The 16,421-nt window shown below is 38.3% G+C and overlaps 1 protein-coding gene across 4 annotated transcripts in view; it reads left to right on the top strand.

The window, feature by feature from the left end:
* The window catches only part of tasp1 (taspase, threonine aspartase, 1), a 43,646-nt gene extending 27,866 nt beyond the window's left edge, over positions 1-15,780 (top strand). For 2 of the 4 annotated variants that reach the window (XM_061836391.1, XM_061836394.1), the window contains 4 exons: positions 1,359-1,469; positions 3,938-4,045; positions 4,559-4,632; positions 14,149-15,709. In XM_061836391.1, coding sequence (XP_061692375.1) covers positions 1,359-1,469; positions 3,938-4,045; positions 4,559-4,632; positions 14,149-14,241 — 386 coding nt within the window. In that variant the 3' untranslated portion in view covers positions 14,242-15,709. Of the gene's footprint in view, positions 1-1,358; positions 1,470-1,803; positions 1,944-3,937; positions 4,046-4,558; positions 4,633-14,148 lie in introns of those variants that run through there. The other 2 variants (XM_061836392.1, XM_061836393.1) reach the window with 2 other exon arrangements.
* The last annotated feature ends 641 nt before the right edge of the window (positions 15,781-16,421 follow it).

The raw sequence follows: 16,421 nt of genomic DNA, 5'->3' as shown, positions 1-16,421 counted from the left end.
AATGTTCCTACATACTCTGGTAAACTTTGTAAACTACAGTATTAATGACAGAAATGCTTCAATTATATTTATTTCCTGGGTATTGTTAAGGGTGCCAATAATTGTGGAACAGGGGATTTAATGAAAAAAATTATTTTTTAGTCAGGGATTTTTTTTATTTTCTTACAATTCATTTGAGTTGAAGGTTACATTTTCCTAAAATTTACAGTGTGACAGTATTCTTCTGCAATAAACACTGAATTTATTTTAAGGCTTTTAACACATCTTAACCGGGGATGCCAATAACTGGAGGGCACTGTATTTCTATACCATGTCTTGTTTTCAGGTCAAGTATAAGTGAAGTTACGGATGACTTCATTCCTATTCCCCTCTTCATTGCGGCAATAAGATGCAAATGGTCTTTTTAATTTTGCTATTTAACTAAAATTTGTATATTATCCCAGGTATTCCTTATAAAACACAGGTACTGCTGTATTTTGCCATTAAAAAAAGCTGTAGATTGTAATATGAGACACTTGTGCCAGCGGCCCTATGCTTTTTATAGATCTTTTGCTTAAAGTCTTTGCACTTTTGTTTCTGTTTCACTCCTTAGACGTCATACCGTAACCACATGTAACATGAGCGAATGCCTTTAAAATAATTCAGAGCTTTTTGGCAAGAATAACATGTTCACACTCATTCATGTTCCCACAGTTTTATACACAGATTTTATGTAGCCTGCAGATTTGTTTTCTTGGAATTTAAGAATAGCAAAATATACAATGTGTCAGAGTTAGTAAAGTTGTGAGTGTTACACTTGGCAGGTGGTCACTCGTTCACCAACATCTGTTTCATTTTAACCCCTTACTGCTAGTCAGTGGTGCCATAGTAATAATAATAGTTTGTAATTAATTGTATTTTCCCCTTCATATTATGTTGTATGATTTTTTAATTATTATTAATAATGATAATAATAATAATTAGCTATGTAGGGGCAGTGGGTCAATAGTTAGAGCAGGTGATCAGTCACCGAACGGTTACTAGTTTGAATCCTGACTGCCACTGTCCACCTGTTGAACCGTCCTTGGGCAAGACACTCGACCCTAATTTCCTCCCTGTGATCCTGGTAGCAGCCACCCATTGGTGTTTGAATGTGTTTGTGGGATGTTACTTCGATAGTGTAGAATTGTAGCTAAAGTGCAATATAGGTGCAGTCTATTTACCATTTATGTGAATTATCTCAGGACCAAATATGTTAGTGCTTCCATAAAATTGTAACTAACACAGTTAACAGAAGCTGCTTTAGTGCATTGTACATTAGCTAAAAATGTAAGCGACTTCTTTTTTCTTAATCAGATGTGGTTTTGTGTCTCATACAGGCTGTGGAGAGCATCTGATTCGCACCATGCTTGCACGGGAATGCTCCGCTACCATGCAGTCAGAAGATGCCCATCAGGCATTGCTAGAAGCTATGCAAAACAAGTTCATAAGTGAGTTTGGCATTATTAGCTTTCATTAATCTTTCCTAGTGATTGTGTATGCATGCAGATTTGTCAGACAAGAATGAGTTTGTGGAGAAGAATAAAAGATTTTATGTATTAGGAAAACAATGGGTGTAGGATTAATAAAGGGCAGCACGGTGGCACAGCTGTAGAGCATTGGTTCGAATCCAAGCCTTACCTGTGTGGGTTTTGTCCAGGCACTCCATTTTCCTCCCACATCCCCAAAATGTGAATTCATTGGAGACTCTAAATTGCCCCAAAGTGTGATTGTGAGTGTAACCTTTGTCTGTCTCTATGTGCCCTGCAATTGGCTGGCAACCAGCTCAGGGTGTACCCTGCCTCCTCCCCAATGCCATCTGGGATAGGCTCTAGCACTCCCTGCGATCCTCGAGAGGAAAAGCGGCTCAGAAAATGGATGGAAATGGATTAATAAACTCATGTAACAAAATGACTTTACACTGATCTGATCGGCTTGATGAGTATTTGTGTTAATTACCATCTTATGCTGATCGGCTTTTATTTCATAATTCCCCAATCTGATTAATGGCATTATTGATCGTCTTGTCTTTTGTGTTTAGTATTGTAAATATCTGATTTGTAATAAACATTTTCGCGGTGTGGGACCCATCTGAGACGGACAACAAGTAATGACTGGATATGACTATACTATGCAAATTTGGTCTTTCTCAATTGCTTTTACAATTACTGGGCTTTAGCTTGTTAATTCAAACGCGACGATACACTCGTTACCAGGGTGACGACAACAAAAATAGATCCAACAAATTTGTGTTTGTGAAATGTGTGTGTGTGTTTAATCACGAAAAATGTGTTATATTTACATTTTCTAATACAATATGGCTCGCAAGCAGCCAACAAAATGTTATGTAGCCTAGTCAGATGGTGGTACCACTGAGAGTTTTATGTCAACATGCCGCCATTCTGTCAAATCAGGATGTAAAGTTTTGGTGTGTGCAAAAGAATAGAAAAATAGAAAAATAATTAAACTAATTTGGCATCCATTATTTCTGTCATGTTGTAATGATGCTTTAACCTGAATTAAAACTCACTTTTCATCGGCCAATGCTTGAAGTCATTGTTTTACCTTATGTCTAAAATGAGAGTGAACACATTGGAAGATACTCTGTATTCAGTACACATGTGTGCGTAGTAAATGAACAAGTCATTTAAAGTCCCACTGACATGCCTATAAACATTCTAAAATAGAAAATGTAATGAAAAATACATATACCATTATTCCCTTCAATGTCTATATGAAAAAATAAATATGAGCAGATGTCATCCATGCGCAAAGTTGCGGAAGACTCACTCGACATCCAAGTGGTAGCCATATTGACAGCATACGTCACACTGGGACATTCGCCATTGAAAACACGTAGTGGAACCTGCTATGGGAGAGGAACAACACAGATTTTCAGACGCCGCGACGAGCCACCGCGACCCGGCTGCGAGCGTTGTCATCGCTCTTTAAAACAAGGATTAAGTCCACACCCCAAACAATTTTTTTTAATAGCTCTATACACACCTACCTGTCATTTGGAACTCATGAAGCTCTCGTCCTTTGAACCTGTGCAATCCATTTTTCACGACGAACCGGGTCTTTTGGAAAAGTATGAAGAGTGAATCCATCCTCCCCAAGTGTTCGAGCAATATCCAGCAATCCAACGAGCCGTCATTTTGGGTAACACAAAGGGACAAAGAGCTACCTTCCCGCAGGTAAAACTTTTATAAACACACAAATGAGTGTGCGTCTACTAATAACGTCACTTCCTGCTTCTTCAAATTAAATCTCTCGAGAGTATTTTCATGCCGGGAGTTACAAAAAGTCATATAAGTGAAAATCATGTTGTGTGGTGAAAAAATGATGGGTCCATTCTGGCTGCCTTTTTTTTTTTTTTTCCAATTAAAAACGTACAGAAAAACATGTTTTTCGTGTCAGTGGGACTTTCAATAGAGTCATTGCTCCATCTTCAGATCGTATTTGTCATTGGTTTAAGAATTTTTTTTTTAATTCGCTGACCAGTGATTGGTCCAAAAAAAAAGAAAATCCCGATTGTGTCAAGCCTAGTAACAAACAGATGTTTGTTAGCCTCCATAGGGAAGGCCAGAATCTAAAAAAGTGTTGTGGTCTATTGATATTTAAAAACATTTTGTTTAAACTGTTTCAACTCAGTCTATAAATGTCACACTTCATGATTGATGGCTGAAAATCATTGTGACGATTTTTATTATTGAATGTTCTTGTTTTTTTATTGAATGAACAATTCTCCATAATTCCTGCTCTGTGGAGTAATGGTTTCTATTATGTGAAGGCCTCTCACTCAGACTATATGACAGCTTTTCTTTACATCAGCTCTAGAAAGAGTTTCTCGTGACATATCTCCCAAGGACTTGCTCAGATATGTGTCGCTAAAATTTATTACTCTTTGTACATTCAGGCTCTCCCTTTCTGGCCAATGAAGATCGAGTTTTGGGTGGAGTAATTGTCTTGCGGTGCTGCAGATTTCCAGAACCTCAGTTGTCTCCAAATGATCGGGGTCCTCTCGGTGAGACAAAGGTTATTTCAGTACTGGCTACAATTGGATTCCATACCTTAGCCAATATTTGACAAAGATTACTGATATTCAAAATATATCATCAGATAATTAGCTAGGAGGAAGGGCTAAGTTGAAATAGTGGGATTCAGTGGGTATTAGTGCCTTACCTGGTGGGTGGTCTTTTTTGATTTATACAATCAAGCTCCTGTTTCACACCCTTCATCTCCGATCTGATGAAGACCTCCCACGATGGAATCAAATGCTAATGCTAATCCTCTGAATGTGCCTTCATTTCACTGATTGTGTTGGTGGATCTGGTTTCTCCACCTGGAGCTTTTAAAAAGCGTTTTTGTAAAATTTACTCCAGAAAAACTATAAACTGAGTTTCATTACTATTGCTTAAGTTGAGTACAATTGTGTCATTTGTCATTGTTATCAAGTGGATTCTGTTCTATGATCAAAATGCAATATCGTATGATTTTTTTTTTTTCTTTTGTTCTTAACTTTGATGTATTTGGACAGTGGAGTTTCTTTGGAGCCACACCACGGAAAGCATGTGTGTAGGCTACATGTCTGTTCAAGATAGCAAAGCAAAGGTGAGATCAATTGAATTTCCACAATGTCAACTATCAACTTTCAACAATAACATCATGTGTTGATACTACAGACTCTTCTTTCAAGCTTTGACTTTCATTTTGTTATTGAGTTTACTTGGACATTAATTCCCATTTTTTTAAGTCATTCATATATACCTATATTTGTAAATTCTGTTTGACTCTGTGGTTATATGATTTTTTTTTATTATTATTAATTTTGCTCTGACTCAATTTTGGCCTTTTCCTCCACATAATTAATCTTGAAGTTTCGATGCACTTCTTTTATCAAGCTTGAGTTTCAGCTCTTTCCATAGATTTTCGATTGGATTTAAGTCAGGTGATTGTCTGGGCCATTCTAGCAGCTTAATATTTTGTCTTTGAAATGAATTGAGAGTATTTGTCTGATTATTATCCTGCAGAAATGTCCACAACTGTTCCATTTTCATTAGCCTCATAGGTAGCCGCAGATTTTTTGGTGGATTTATGGTGTTTTTAGGGTGATGTTCCAATCCCATTTTGCCTCCAAACCTAATTTGGATTATTTCATCCAAACAGTCCGATTACCTCACAACATACCATGCTATATTTTATTTATATATTTTTATTTAACTTCCTTGTCCAAACTGTAAGAAAATTTTAAACCAGCTTTGACGTGGTTTTTCTTTTCTTTTTATTTTTTTTTATTTCTTTTTGTTTTTTAATCAATGGGGTCTTACGTGTTGAGCATGCTTACAGGCAATGCCGGCGGAGAACATTCCTCATTGTTTTTCTTGTGACAAAAGAACCTGCTAATTCTAGGTCTATTTGAAACTCTTCACAGGTGGCCCTTGGTTTAACAGCGCTTCTGATTTTTCTTTGCATTCCTCTGTCATAAATCTTGCGTGGAACACCTGATTCACCCATCTGTGCTCACAGGAACATTCAGCAACTTAGATATGAGCCTGTAACCCTTGCCATCGTTATGTTTTGCAACAATTCATTTGCGATGTTTTGATTCACACCTTGGCAATGAGACCTTTTTGTAGGCCATCAATTAGGGCTGAACCATCTGATGTTCATTTGCACTGACAAGGGGCTGGATTGTTGTTTAGTGATAGATTGTAGTTGTCTTGGCTTTCCATACCCTTCTGCACCCCACTTTCTTCATGTATTCAATGGTTCTTCCTTTGGTCATTTCACAGTATTATACATAACTTAATTTCTGACCATATTTGTTCTACTTTCTTTGTATGCATTACTTGGGTTGTTCCCAACATCTGGTTAAATTTTCTTGTCAATACCACATTTGTAAATATATTTAGTAAGGAAAAATTATGACGTGTTAAATAGTTATTTCAGGCGCTGTACTCCAACACTCATCTAATCATATGTAAACCTGCAAAGAATAACCATAGAAACAAAATACAAAGTGAACATCAAGCTTCGGCATGTTCTCTCAAAGGCAGAAATTTGGCAGCTGATCTATTCCATTTTCCAGATGTGCTGTTCTGATGTACTTTGTCATAGCACAAAGAAACATGCAAGCCTGAGGAGCAACAATGAAACAGAGCAGCATCAGAAAGACAGATTAAGATACTTTCTTTCGAGTTGGTTCAATTACGAAGGTGCCTTCAGGTTGCTGGTTCACCTAAAATCCACAATTTGGGTGACTCTAATCTGAAATGGACTGCTGAGGGGTTGCCAAAACTGTACACAGTATGTCCAATGGCACCAGGTGCTCTGGACTGAAGAGTAATGTCTGGAAATATTTGACCATAAAAGACAGCTGGCTGTTGAGCTAAGACCAGGAGAAGGCTTTGTATATAACATGAAGGTAAAGTTCCTAATTTGGATTTTGGGTTCCATCCGTGTAACATAATGATGAGGATTAAATTGGTTAACATTGTCAGTGTTTTTATCTCCCCAGTTGGACATTTGTCTGTTTGATCTAGTCAGCTTGGCGCTTTGATTGTTGTAGTTGTTTCTTCTAATTAATAGCATTTCGCATTTCCAAAAAAGGCATGATCAAATGTGTATGTAGTTCTTATACAGGAGGCTTTTAATATTGTAGCTTCTTGGCTTTGATAACTGATCACATTGATTTGTTTGTCGAATCTCATTCTGAATTAGAAGAGGTGACTGTTGTTTAACATGGTCTCACGTTTCAAAGGGTAGATGCTATGGCCTGCTGAGCCCCCCGATTTCCCTCGCTTTCTTTGTCTTGCGCTTCAATATTATCTTTCTCTATATACACCAATTCCCTTCCAGGCATTTTATCTATTCTTAAGTATTGTAAGTGTTAGACTACTTAGGTGAAGATAATAGAATCCACATCTCTTGTTAGTTGTAGAACGTAAGCATGCAAAGTTTGGTTTCTTGGCCAAATCATGATTACACAAATTAACTTTCCATCTACTTGTAGCAAAGATATTAAATAACCACGTTACACGGTTTTGACAGCAAAAAACTGCAATGTTACGGTAGGCTCCTGAAGCATGATGTTGGAGGAGTAAGGCTACAAAACTTACATGTGCATCTCTTTCTCACCATCTGTGTGCCAAAGCAGCTGGCTGTCCAATACTTGAAGCCCAACATTGTGGATGCAAAAGAAAACTTGAGCCTTTGCTTCTCTGCTGGTCCGCTAAACGCTGCCAACACATTCTCGACTGAATGAATGCCAAAGTGAAGGGCATCTGTTTCCTCTCCGGTTTGTTTAGGTCAAAGAAAAGGGCACAGATTAAAAGCTTTTTTGTATCAGTGCTGTCTGTAAACTCATTTTAATGTGCAGCTCAAATATGATCGAGACACATATGATAGTCATGATGTGAAACTGTTGTTCCCTTATATGCAGCTACAATGACTACATTGAAAAAAATATTTTTTGGGGGTGGGGGTCGAGAGTGGACACGATTGAAGACCAGTAAATATGTCTGCCTCACAGCTCTGAGGACCGGGGTTCAAATCCAAGCCCCGCCTGAGTGGAGTTTGCATGTTCTGCCCATGCCTTCGTGCATTTCTCTGGGTACTCCAGTTTCCTCCCACAACTCCAAAACTTGCCTGGTCGGTTGATTGAAGACTCTAAATTTCTGATAGGTGTAAATGTGAGTCCAAATGGTTGTTTGTATGTGCCCTGCAATTTGCTGGCGACCAGTTCAGTGTTCTACGCTTCCTGACGAAAGTAGCTGGTATAGGCTCCAGCATGCCCATGCTTTTTGTTTGTTTTTGGGGGATTTTTTTTCAAGTCGATTAAGACTGTATGTTTATTAGGTACCCTATGTGAGCCATCATACTGAGACAATTTTTACTGTACTTTGGTCCAGCATGGTTTACCCTCCCTCCCCTGTCTACCACTGGCACACACTCAACACTGTGCTGCATTCATTCAGGTCCTACTTTATCGCTGCATTATAACCTTGTGAGTTATGCTTCCATTCATAATGTAACACATGGAGATTGGGTGCTTGTGTCATGAGCAATTGGGCTGGTGCTCAACCAGGGGTGTTGGAAATGTACCATGCTTAGCTTGTTTTTTGAATGTTCGATTGAGTCAGATGACCTAGAATTTAATGTACAAGGTGTGTTAGTTATGTTAGCTATTGCATTTTATATATTTATTTTACCTGTACTATTTAACTGTATGGCACAGAATGGTGGCTCTATGTTCCTTTTATGCTTTGAACAGTTTGGCAGTGTTACAGGAGTTTGAAATGCTCCCTCTTATTATTATTTATTTTTTAATGAAGCACATCCAGACAGAAAAGGGCCTTAGGAGACAGAGAGAGCGATGGAACGGACAAGAGGACTAGGTGTGTGAACCACAGAAGACCAATAGTTAGTCTAAAAATTTGCCCATAAGTAACGTTACAAAATTCAAATCGTGTATTTGTACACATGGCGAGGACATGTAACAACTAACCAAAAGGACATGATTAGAGCGGAGAGGAAAGGGGAGGGCGAGATGTCTTAAATGAGCAAGGCAGTGCAACTGATGAGTGGTGCAGTGAGATGCCTTTAAAGTGTCTAAACACCTGTGAGAACCTGTGAGTTAATATCGTTAAAAAAAAAAAAAAAACTCCTTTATTATTAGTGGTTTCCCCCACCGGTAATTAAATCCAAACGCGTGTCTGTTATTACCGAATGAGCACTATATCCAATATATGTTAAGCACATTGAGGAAGGGTGGGTCCTGGGCCCCTCCACCAGCAGTGGGGGATTTCAAGCAAACAAGCCCATCTCGCACTTCCCCTGGCACCAGAGGACTGAGAGAAGCCCCGTGACCGACCCCTCCGAGGAGTCCTAAATGGACAAAACCTAGCCTTAGAGTAGTAGGGGGAAACAAGCCCAATATCCCCAGAGGCCCACACCACAGATCCAGAGTTCGCAGAGTAGGGGTTCACGTACATGCAAGTGACCCTATGATGTGCACGGGACTTTAAAATGAGAAGAAATAATTTTATGATTTTTATGATATGGTCACATTACATTTCTGTATGCGTCTTTCCCAGATGCACAGAAATCAAGCTTCAATGATGACCATTTTAATGAAAGGTGACATTTATTTTTCTTAAACTTAAACCTCAGTCGGGATCGGCAAAATTATTTAATTTTGTTAACTGACACAGTAATGAGAAAGAATTCCTTAGAGAATTTGAGCTTATTTTCTTAGAGGTCAAAAGTTTACATACACAAAAACTATTTTGTCTTTAGAGAACATGGGGAAGCCTAGAGTAGGTCATGGCTTTGGAAGCTCCTGGTAGGTTAACTGACAGTTAGTTGACTGCACACCTGAGGGTGTATTTGTGGCCACACCTCAAACGCTCTGCTTCCTTGTTTAAAATCATGTGAAAATCAAAAGAAATTGGACAGGAAATTAAAGAATGAATCATGGCGCGCCACAAGTCCGGCTCATCCTTGGGTACAATAAGCATTGCTAAAATGACAAGTTTTGGTTGTGGTTATTTATTTGGAAGATGTATATTTTAAATCCCCCTATAGACATAGATGAAGAGAAATTTCCAAACTCAGGTGAATTAGCTACAGTGAGGAAAATAAATATTTGAAGACCCTGTTATATTGCATGTTCTCCCACTTGGAAATCATGGAGGGGTCTGAAATTTTCATCATCGGTGCATGTCCACTGTGAGAGAGATAAACGAAAAATAAAAATCTGGAAATCACAATGTATGATTTTTTTTAATGAAAAGAAACAGAAAAATCCAAAAATAATTGATCATTTTTTTTAATTATTTGTGTGATACAGCTGCAAATAAGTATTTGCACACCTGAGAAAACCAATGTTTGTGCTCTTGGGAATTTAACTCATCATCTGTCTTCCTCCAAACACAGTCAGTGGAATTATGACCAGAAAGTTCCATTTGGTCTCATCTGACCACAAAACATTCTCTCATGACTCTTCTGTATCATCCAAATGGTCATTGGCAAACTTAAGACGGGCCTTGACATGTGCTGGTTTAAGCAGGGGATCCTTCCGTGCCATGCATGATTTCAAACCATGACTTCTTAGTGTATTACCAACAGTCACCTTGGAAACGGTGATCCCACCTCTTTTCAGGTCATTGACCAAGTCCTGTCGTGTAGTCCTGGGCTGATTTCTCACCTTTAAAAAGGATCATTGAGACCCCACGAGGTGATATCTTGCATGGGGCTCCACTCTGATTGAGATTGACCGTCATGTTTAGCTTCTTCCATTTTCTAATGATTGCTCCAACTGTGGAGCTTTTTTCACCAAGCTGCTTGGCAATTTCTCCGTAGCCCTTTCCAGCCATGTGGAGTTGTACAATTTTGTCTCAGGTGTCTTTGGACAGCTCTTTGGTTTTGGCCATCTTACAAGTTTGAGTCTTTTGGATTGTATGGGGTGGACAGCTGCCTTTATGCAACTAACGACCTCACACAGGTGGATGTGATTCAGGATAATACATGGAGTGGAGGTGGACTTTTAAAGGCGGACTAACAGGTCTTTGAGGGTCGGAATTGCAGCTGATGGACAGGTGTTCAAATAGTTATTTGCAGCTGTATCACACTAATAAATCATTTAAAAAAAACATACATACAATACTTATTTTCTTAACTGTATAAACCAGTGAGCACAGCAGTACAGATGTAAAATACCAAAGCGCGTGAAAATAAGTGTTTTTTCAGTATTTCAGTATGTGTTTGTATGTTTGGATCGCACATTTTATACATGCTATATATTGTGTAATGTGTTATCTGTGGAGTACTTTCAACTGGATTACCTTTAAATTTCTATATTTGGTCTTTGAGACTATTTCTGCAGATTTGGAACCATACTTCATTGTCAGTAGAAAGTGAGAGGTCTTTTCCCATTTTGTGTTTATGAGTGAATTAATGTCATACTTGAGATTGTGTATACTTTTGAAAGGAGTTTTTTTGTTTTGTGGGAGTACTTCCACTCTTTTCTGAGCAAAAAAAAAAGTTTGGAAGTCTTTTTAGGATTACTGTTACTACTTTTACCTCACCTTTTGCCCAGAGTTATGTTGGATAGGCTCCAGCATGCCCCCGACCCTTGTGAGGTTAAGTCCTGTGGAAGATGAATGTAGATTTTTCCTTCTTTATAGTATTGACGGAAGTTGCTTCCTCTAATTTGAATGTCTTAGAATAAGGTTTCACATGACATGCATACATTATTTTTTAATAAATAGAAAAAAATAAAATTATGTAGCCAATCAATTCCACTATACTCCCATGTACTGCAGTAAATTTGTATTCTTTTTTTAAATCTCAAAATCGGCATTGTGCCAGGTTGTAGAGGAATGATATGGTGCTGGTTGAGATTGCGTGATTCCGAGACATTTCTACCAAACTGATAATCTATCCATCCATCCATTTTCTTTGCTTCTTATCCTCACAAGGGTCGCAGGGAGTGCTAGAGCCTATTCCAGCTGTCAATGGACAGGAGGCAGGGGACACCCTGAACTGATTGCCAGCCAATTGCAGGGCACATTGAGACAAACAGCCGCATTCACAATCACACCTAGGGGCAATTTGGAGTGTCCAGTTCATGTTGCATGTTTTGGTGATGTGGGAGGAAACCCATGCAGGCACGGGGAAAACATGCAAACTCCACACAGGTGGGTCCCGGGACCTCAGAACTGTGAGGCCAACGCTTTCCAGCTGAGCTACCGCTCCGCCCACCAAAATGATAATGTGGTTAAAATAATCAGATTCTTAAAACACTTGTGGTGTTTTTTTGACTTGTGCTTTACTGAGTATGAGAATCTTTAATATTGTTGCATTGGCCTAAATTACCTGCAGCTTTACCCTGGACTGGTCTAGACTTGACATCAGAGCCTTAAATGTGAGCTGCATGGACAGACAATGACACTTCTGAAATACTTTTTTTCATGGCTTGAAAAATTGAATAGATGAAAGTAAAACTTTGCCCCCCACCACCCAGGTGCTGTTCCCTTCTTCCTGGACATTATTACCACTATAAAGCTATTCCTGCATTAACTAAGGCTGAAGAAAATTGAATAGCATGCAATGGAAGTTCCTTTGATATTTCTTTTTTTTTTTTTTTTACTTGACAACTGTCTTTCATTCTTATGCGTTTTTTGTTCTTCATTTAGTGTTGGAAATAAATAGCTCATGATTCAAAGAATGTGAAAGCCACAACAAAACAATGACATCGTCAGTATGCTGAAAGTGTCTTGTGGCATACTCTCTGGCTTATCATGTGGTTTTTCATGCCTCCAGAGGCATTCATAAAGTTGTTTGTCTCTCACAAATTCAGATCAACTATGTTTTTCATGTGGTCTTTTGACCCAGCTTTTGTCTTACCCTGTGGTTGTTTCCTTAGGTGACAACTTGACAGCAAGCATGCTCTTGTTTTTTTGGTCCACATTTTTTTTTGTGTGTGTTTACTTTAGGTAGCTATCATGTAATTGTACATTTATTCAAGCCCACCGAGAGACATTATCATGAGATAAGCATATATTCCATTGGTCATGATACAAACCGTATATATTTTGGGTTGTTGAGATGCATTTGCTCTACTGCGGACAATGTCACAGTCACAATAAACCAGGATACCCAACTTGATTGTGATTAAAATTGTAATGGACTTGCATCCATCAGATTAGATGTTTACATATTTGGCAACAGCATGTTTTTTTACCAACTAAAAATAAGCCCTTGTCCTCCCTGAACTTCATACGCAGGATTCTGGAACGAGTGCCGTGTTGTCATCATTGTGGTGTGGTCGCTCACTCATCTGGCTCTTTTTTTTGACTGCCCTTTCACTATGACCATTCTGTCAGGTTGCCACAAAAGCGAAAGTCTCAAAATATAATTAAAGGGTGCATGTTGTCATTTTGGGCGTGTTTTGTCATGCACCTATACCGTAAATCGTTGTATGCATATTGATTTATATTCAGCAAATTGTTAGGAACTTCAAAGGCTCTCTTTTGACATGAAAGCACCTTATGTTGATTAGGACTCAGCTTTGAACCATCACTTGAAACAGATTTAGAATGGCCTTTCTCAAAACCCACCCACAAAAGATGAAGGGAATAAGATAAATACAGAAGGTTGTATTGGAGGCATAATAACCAACCATGAGTGTTTCCATGTGTGTAGTCTTGTGTGGGTGATGTTCCATTGTATGACAGTTGCCACCGAGGCACCCCAGTGGCCATCATGAATGACTTGACTAAAAGAATGTTATAGAGGTGGATGGTCCTACAACTGGGGAAGTGATTTCAGGGCAATTCAGTGACCTGTTGATTCTGTTTCAATTATTTGTGATATAACTCGAGGACTACACACTATCCCCCACAAATAAACCTCCCATCCAAGAGTCATTTAACAGTCAAAACAGACAAATGAAGATGAATTATGACCTAATGTTCCAAATCAAAAACGTCAGCCAATATGATACTATGTTTATCAAACCAAAGTTGATCTGAGTCTGGACCGATGTGCAGCAGCTGTCTGGAGACAGACTACGAGACCGCAAGACATCAGACACTTTGCATTCTGTCAGTTTGACACACTGCTGCTTTAAACGTTCACAGTGGTCACATGTGATCAACAAACTGACCTGCAAGCAATTAATTCTCCAGTCTTGGCACTTTAGCTTGTCATACCATTCTCTGATGTGAAGTTGTACTTTTGACAGTTAGCAGTGCGCCAGCTGTCACCCAGTTGATGCACTAGCCTTTGTTTCCCCACCAGTTAGATCTTGGATCTGACTTTCTTTTTTCACTTTATGACCTGATGATTTTGTACCTGGACTTTGCTTATTTGTTTGACATAAATTTTGATGAAAATTGTGACTTCTTTCTTTGTCAAAGAGCATCACAATTGCCCTCAGACACTAGTGGCTGTAATTAACTACACATTATTATATGCTTCAGTCAAACCATATGGTCATTTTAATTTCTGGACTGTCTAATTTAATTTCCATCTTTTTTAGTGAAAATTACGAATGTATGTCCAATTGTATGTTAAATAGTGTTACCTTGCTTCTACGACTCTTGTCTTTTGTGCTCCTTCCAGACACACATATCCAGATTGCCACCTGGGACAGTTCCTGGTCGGTCCTTGGCCATTGAAGGAGGTGTTTGTCGCCTGAAGAGCATGGTGGATTGAGTCCCATTCTCTTCTTGTTGGCTTCTCAAGCAATACTTTACTCACAATGCATTATGATTGGAAATCCTGGAGATAACAGGCTTGGATGTTTCACTTGTACTTTGTGCACTTGCAGAACTTCCATATGCACCTGGATTATACTTGATGCACCGTTGCCTTGATGTACCACTTATGGATTTCTTCCTTTTTATTGTAAAACAGCTATGATTTTGCGGTAAACAGGGTGTATGTTATTTTGTATTGTTGCACAAATGGGACTATTTTTATGTGATTTCAACACAAAATCCAATATAGTTGTAAAACAAATGATTTTCATGCAAAATAGATCAAATTATGCACATTCACATTGGAGAATACCTGCTACTTAAGTTACTGTAGTGAATGGTGCCTTTATATCTGACCTAATATCTAAGTAAAATTGCAAAGTTATTACACTTGTACACACAAACATGTACTGTATGTAGTCTCATAAAATACATCATTGACCCATATTGTACGGTAACGAATCATATGCTTCTTGGCTAATAAAACGCATAGAACATTTACAACATCGTATTGTCTATATGAAAGTAGATACACACCACTGCATGTGTATGTTCTCCACATAATCACCAAAAAATCACTAAGAAAGAAGTATTGCATGCTGTATGCACTTCCAGTGCTATGCTAATACTGTACTGCAGCAACCAAGAGTGAGTTATCAAACCATAACAAATAATTCATATTTATAGCTGTACCGTAAAAAATGCATTTATTTTGTTGTCATAAAAGATGGTTCATCTTTAATCCATCCATTTCTGAGCCGCTCATCCTCACAAGGGTTGTTGGGGAGGGCTGGAGCCCATCCCAGCCATCTTTGAGCAGGAGGGCAGGTGCACTCTGAACTGTTTGACAGGCAATCGCAGGAAACATACAAACAAGTAACCAAATACAGTATTGTTGAAAAACTTCTAATCTACATTGCACAAATTTCACTAAACTACAATACTGTTTAGAGTCACAATTTGTCAAAACTGCGATTTTAACAACCAACAACACCATTAGCACTTACATTCACACTAATGAGCAATTTAGAGTCTTCAGCCAACCTACCATGCATGTTTTGGGGGTGTGGGAAGAAACCGGAGTGACTGGAGAAAACCCATGCAGGCACGGGGAAAACATGCAAACTCCACACTGGCTGGGCTGGAATTTGAACCACAGTCCTCAGAACTTTGAAGCACACATGCTGGGAATTTTTGCTTTAAATGGGGAATAAAGTCCTGCCTTTGTTAAGACTATTTTCTCTATGAATACATTATTCAAGTCTCAAGTCGATATGGTGGTTGTCATATAGCAATGCACTTTTACGTCAATGTAAATAAATGAATAAATGTAAATGAACTTTTAGTTTAACTGTGTATCTATCTCAGGAGCCTTCAGAACTTAAGGTTTCTTGGAGTTGGACCATTTCAATTTCCAAAAATGGCACACAGTTATTTGGAGAACTTGATTTTTTACCTTATTAGTCATAAGGTTTTTATTCCTCTCTGAAGTGTGTAGCGTGGGTATAAATTAAATGCCGTTTGGAAAAAATTAACTTGGAAGATGATTGCCAGTATGCGGAACCTCATGGTTTAGGTATGTTAATGGATGAACCACAATATACAACTTTTAAGCATTTGAATCCTGATCTATATGTCACTCCCTTTAAATGTTTAATGAATGTTGCCCATCACTTCTCTACTTGTCGTGGTTTTGTGTCTGCAAACCTGAAGTCTTTATCGTTAGTTAGTCCAGCTCCTAGCTTTGAATTATGTCCACTTAAGCATTTGTTAGGTACCACTTTTTTCAGAGTATGTGTAAAAATTCAGTAGAGTACTTACAAGTGGATTACTCCATGATACTTATTGTCAATATTGTGATAATTCCAGTAATTCTTGCAATTCTGCTGAAAATATATTTTCATATTATATGAAAACATATTTTCATCACAGTCAAATACAGTATTGTTGAAAAACTTTTAATCTACATTGCACATTGTTTCACTAAAATACAATACTGTTTAGAGTCACATTTTGTCAAAACTGCGATTTTAACAACCAACAACACAAGGAATTTTAGAGTGCGCACCTTTTAAAAAAAAAAAAAAAACCTAACCAATGAAGAACGCGCAACAAGGCTCACAAAACTGTTTGCTG

The sequence above is a fragment of the Syngnathoides biaculeatus genome, chromosome 12 (genome assembly GCF_019802595.1).
Source record: "Syngnathoides biaculeatus isolate LvHL_M chromosome 12, ASM1980259v1, whole genome shotgun sequence".
NCBI lineage: Eukaryota > Metazoa > Chordata > Actinopteri > Syngnathiformes > Syngnathidae > Syngnathoides > Syngnathoides biaculeatus.
This window is presented reverse-complemented; position numbering and strand designations above follow the sequence as displayed.